The sequence below is a fragment of the Colobus angolensis genome, unplaced genomic scaffold (genome assembly GCF_000951035.1).
Source record: "Colobus angolensis palliatus isolate OR3802 unplaced genomic scaffold, Cang.pa_1.0 Scaffold184, whole genome shotgun sequence".
In the NCBI taxonomy this organism is placed as follows: Eukaryota; Metazoa; Chordata; class Mammalia; order Primates; family Cercopithecidae; genus Colobus; species Colobus angolensis.
Window position 1 is genome coordinate 1,685,710 of NW_012114977.1, and position 4,343 is coordinate 1,690,052.

At 52.9% G+C, this 4,343-nt stretch overlaps 1 protein-coding gene across 1 annotated transcript in view; it reads right to left on the reverse strand.

Moving 5' to 3' along the window:
• Positions 1-625: 625 nt before the first annotated feature.
• The window catches only part of LOC105510203 (putative speedy protein-like protein), a 6,827-nt gene continuing 3,109 nt past the window's right edge, over positions 626-4,343 (reverse strand). Inside the window, exons 4-6 of the mRNA XM_011939863.1 lie at positions 3,409-3,494; positions 828-1,071; positions 626-709 (exon numbers count right to left, since the gene is read on the reverse strand). Coding sequence (XP_011795253.1) covers positions 626-709; positions 828-1,071; positions 3,409-3,494 — 414 coding nt within the window. The remainder of the gene's footprint in view (positions 710-827; positions 1,072-3,408; positions 3,495-4,343) is intronic.

Below are 4,343 nucleotides of genomic sequence, written 5' to 3' on the forward strand. Positions count from 1 at the left end.
GGGTTTCACCGTGTTAGCCAGGATGGTCTCGATCTCTTGACCTCGTGATCCACCCGTCTCGGCCTCCCAAAGTGCTGGGATTACAGGCTTGAGCCACCGCGCCCGGCCTGCTAGATCCATTTCTAATGTGACAACATCACGAACCACGAGTCCAGAAGCCTAATCCATAATCCTACCTCCTCATGATGAAGTCTCATGCTCTGCTCAATGTGGTCAACTGCACAAGATGTAAACCAAAGCTCCACTGAACCCTCAACCCAAATCGGTAACTCAAGTGCGTCAATCATAATGAACCTCCCCGAACTCAGTATTTGTGATTATTTTTGAATCAGGGTCTCACTCTGCCACCCGGGGTGGAGTGCAGTAGCAGGATCAGGGCTCCCTGCAACCCTGACCTCCCAGGCTCCAGCGATCCTCCCGCCTCAGCCTCCTGAGTAGTTGGGAGTAGAGATGCCTCCCACATCACCTAGCTAATTTTTGTATTTTTGTGGAGAGGGAATCTCGCCACGTTGCCCAGGCTTGCAGCTGGATCAAGCAATTGGGTTCCTCAGATTTCCGAAATAGAACCCAATATTCTTCCTTTACCCCGGAGGAAGCAGATGTACCTTCTCTCAGGCCGATGACCTCAGGCCTCCATGGCCCCTGGAGCACTAGGAAAGGTGGCGCGTTCTCGCTCCCACACCCAGTGCTCTGGGTCATAAGCCTGGATCTGGAAAAACAAACACCCTTTGAGAAGATGGGGACTTGCCAGGATACTCCTCTCTCCCCTCGTCCAGCCTCCAGCCCACCCGATTCCTCCCCAATCCACCTCCCGACGCCCCACCCACCTCCTCCACCTCCTTCAGGGAAACCCAGGCCCTGAAGCCCATGGAACGGAAGAACTGGAACCGAAGCTTATGGAACAAGACTTTCTGAGAGCGTTTCAGCCTGGCCCTCTGGCGCATGAAAGGGAAGAACTGGAACAGATGCTTAAGGAACCAGGGTGTCTGAGAGCAGGTCTTGCTGTACAGGAAGTCGATGATCTTTTGTTTGGAGGTCTCACAGTCCTCCTCCATGTCATTGGCCAGGTAGCTGGGGACAGAAATCAGGTTACTGCTTAGGGGCACCACCAGGAGAGACATCCAGCTGAGGTCAGCTTCCTAGAGGAGGGCAGGGGACCGTCCTCAGCTCAGGACTGGCACCCGCCCTGCAGAGAGTCACGCCTTCCTCAGAGGGCTCTGCTGGACAGAGACCTGCTGAAGGGCGTCTCCCACTCCTTCAGGATAGAGACAAAAACCCAACTGGTGACCGAGAGTGGTGGCTTACGCGTGGAACCCCAGCACATTGGGAGGCTGAAGCAGGAGGATCACTTGAGGCCAGGAGTTTGAGATGGGCCTGGGCAACATTGCAAGACCCTCGTCTCTATTAAAAATATAAAGTATACGCTGGACGTGGTGGCTCATGCCTGTAATCCTAGCACTTTGGAAGGCTCAAACAGGTGGATCACTTGAGACCAGGAGTTTGAGACCAGCCTGGTCAACATGGAGAAACCCCATCTCTCCTAAAAATGCAAAAATCAACCTGGTGTGGTGGCATAGCCATTAGTCCTAGCTACTCAAGAGGCTGAAGCATAAGAATTGTGTGAACCCAGGAGGCAGAGGTTGCAGTGAGCCGAGATTGGGCCACTCCATTCCAGCCTGAGGGGCACAGCAACACTCTGTCTCAATAAATAAATAACTGTCCAGGTGTGGTGGCACAGCCCTGTAGTCGGAGCTAATCAAGAGGCTAAGGTGGGAGGATCCCTTGAGCCCAGGATATGGAGGCTGCAGTGAGCTATGATCTCAACACTGCACTCCAGCTTGGGGGACAGGGCAAGTCTGTCTCAAAAAAATAAAAGAGGCCGGGCGCGGTGGCTCAAGCCTGTAATCCCAGCACTTTGGGAGGCCGAGACGGGCGGATCACGAGGTCAGGAGATTGAGACTATCCTGGCTAACACTGTGACACCCCATCTCTACTAAAAAATACAAAAACTAGCCGGGCGAGGTGGCGGGCGCCTGTAGTCCCAGCTACTCGGGAGGCTGAGGCAGGAGAATGGCGTGAACCCGGGAGGCGGAGCTTGCAGTGAGCTGAGATCCGGCCACTGCACTCCAGCCTGGGCGACAGAGCGAGACTCCGTTTAAAAAAATAAATAAATAAAATAAAATAAATTGGATACATTGCTATTTTGCCAGGACCCTGCCTTGTACAGGCATCTAGTCTAATGGGACTGGGAGTCATCAGGGCAGATGACCTAATCCCAATGTCACATGATCACAGGATGTAACTGGAGAGCTATGATGTGCTGAAGTTGGAAGATGAGGGAAGGCACGACAGAGGCTGTGGGGTGAACCGACTTCAAGGAATGTGTCCTTCCCTTCAGAACGACATGTGTGCGGGACACCCAGATGGAAAACACAAACGCAAAGTCAGTGGAGGGCATTTGGAAGGAGCAGTGAAGCCAGGCCAGGAAACAGCAAGATGGCGAGCCAGTGTGGTTGTAGAAATTGTAGAGAGCGTGGATTGGCACTGTGGACCCTGGCCCCAATTTAGAAAGACATCTGCTAAGGAAGTTGTTCAGGTGGGCAGTGAGGGCGTTGTGCTTTGGAAAGATGCTCAGGCTGCACTAGGAAGCCCCCTGGCTTGGGGAGAGACTCCAGGAGACCCCGCCAGGGAGCATTTGACAGTGGATTCGAGTGACGCAGGGGGGACTTGAACTGTGATCTCCGTCATGGGAACCCGGAGGAGGTCGATGGCATTTGCGGTTGATGTGGGAAGGAGAGAGAGAAGAACCAGAAAGGCTGCTTGCTGGGGGAAGTGCCGTGTCTGCTCCTCCGCTCCTTTTCCCTTTTCTTCTCCCCTTAGGAGTGGTTTATGGTTCCTTTTGTTTTATTCTTTTATTTGTACACTGGCGTTGGAGTTTGGTTTTTTGGCTTTTTTTGGGGGGGAGGGGGGGAAAGTCTTGCTCTGTCACCCAGGCTGGACCTTAGCTTACTGCAACCTCCACCTCCTGGGTTCAAAGGGTTCTCTTGCCTCAGCCTCCTAAGTAGCTGGGATTACAGGTGCATACCACCATGCCCAGCTAATTTTTCTATTTTTAGTAGAAACGGGGTTTGGCCATGTTGGCCAGGCTGGTCTCAAACTCCTGACCTCAGGTGATCTACCTGCCTCGGCCTCCCAAAATATTGGGATTACAGGCGTGAGCCACCATGCCCAGCCAGAGTTTCTTGTTAGAAACAACAGTCTAAGAACAAGATAGTATAATCCTGTCTTTTTGGTACACAGAGTAAAGAGGACAAATAGGTGGAAGGATAAATGACAGGCTGGAATCCCACTTCCCCCGCTGTCCCAGGGCATTGGATATTGACGGATAGGAGGAAGCAAACCACTCACAGAGCCAGGAAGAAATGAATGCGTTGGTATTGCCAGGAGAAGAGGCCGGCCCGGCTAAAATATGCTATGACCATAGCTAGGAGATACTGATGGAGAGAAAGGAACACAGAAAGGGAGAGGTCACATCTTGGAAAAGGAAGATTGTGGAGAGGGGGAATGAGGGTCTGGGGAAGGGCTGCACCTCAGAGAAGGGACCTCAGTGTTGGGGTAGCTGTACTCATTTGGAAATGGCGGGGTGGAGGGATATTCGAAGGTCGGATGCAAATCCGAGAAGCCGGAGGAAGGGTTTTCGGTGATGCTCCCAGGATGGTGGGTTCTGATGGGATCTTTGGAGGGGGTGTGTCTAGGTGGGCTGGTGTCAGGAGGGTCTTTTTTGTGCCAGGCAGAGAACTGTCCCAAAGAGCAGAGAGTAGAGGGGCCAGGAGCTTCAGGGCTGCGGCCAGACTGTGGCCCAGAGCTCAGATCCCAGAGGACCCATAGGAGAGGCAGGGACTATTCATTCACTAGGCAAGAGACCAGGAGAGTCCTGAGGGAGACGCTGACATCATAAAAAGACCAAGAATAGCCGGGAGAGGCGGCTCGAGCCTGTGATGCCATTACTTTGAGTGGTGGAGACAGGAGGATCATGTGAGCCCAGTGGTTCGAGAACAACCTGGGCAACATAGACCCTGTTTCTACAAAGATTTCAAAAATGTGTTGAGCATGGTAGCATGTGCTAGTCCCAGCTCCTCAGGAGACTGAGGCAAGGGGATTCCTTGAGCCCAGGAATTAGAGGCTTCAGTGAGCTGTGATCACGCCACTGCACTCCATCCTGAGGAGCAGAGCTAGACTCTGTCTCAGAAAAAAAAAAAAAAAATGTGTGGGGTGGCTGGGCGCGGTAGGTCAAGCCTATAATCCCAGCACTTTGGGAGGCCGAGACGGGCGGATCACGAGGT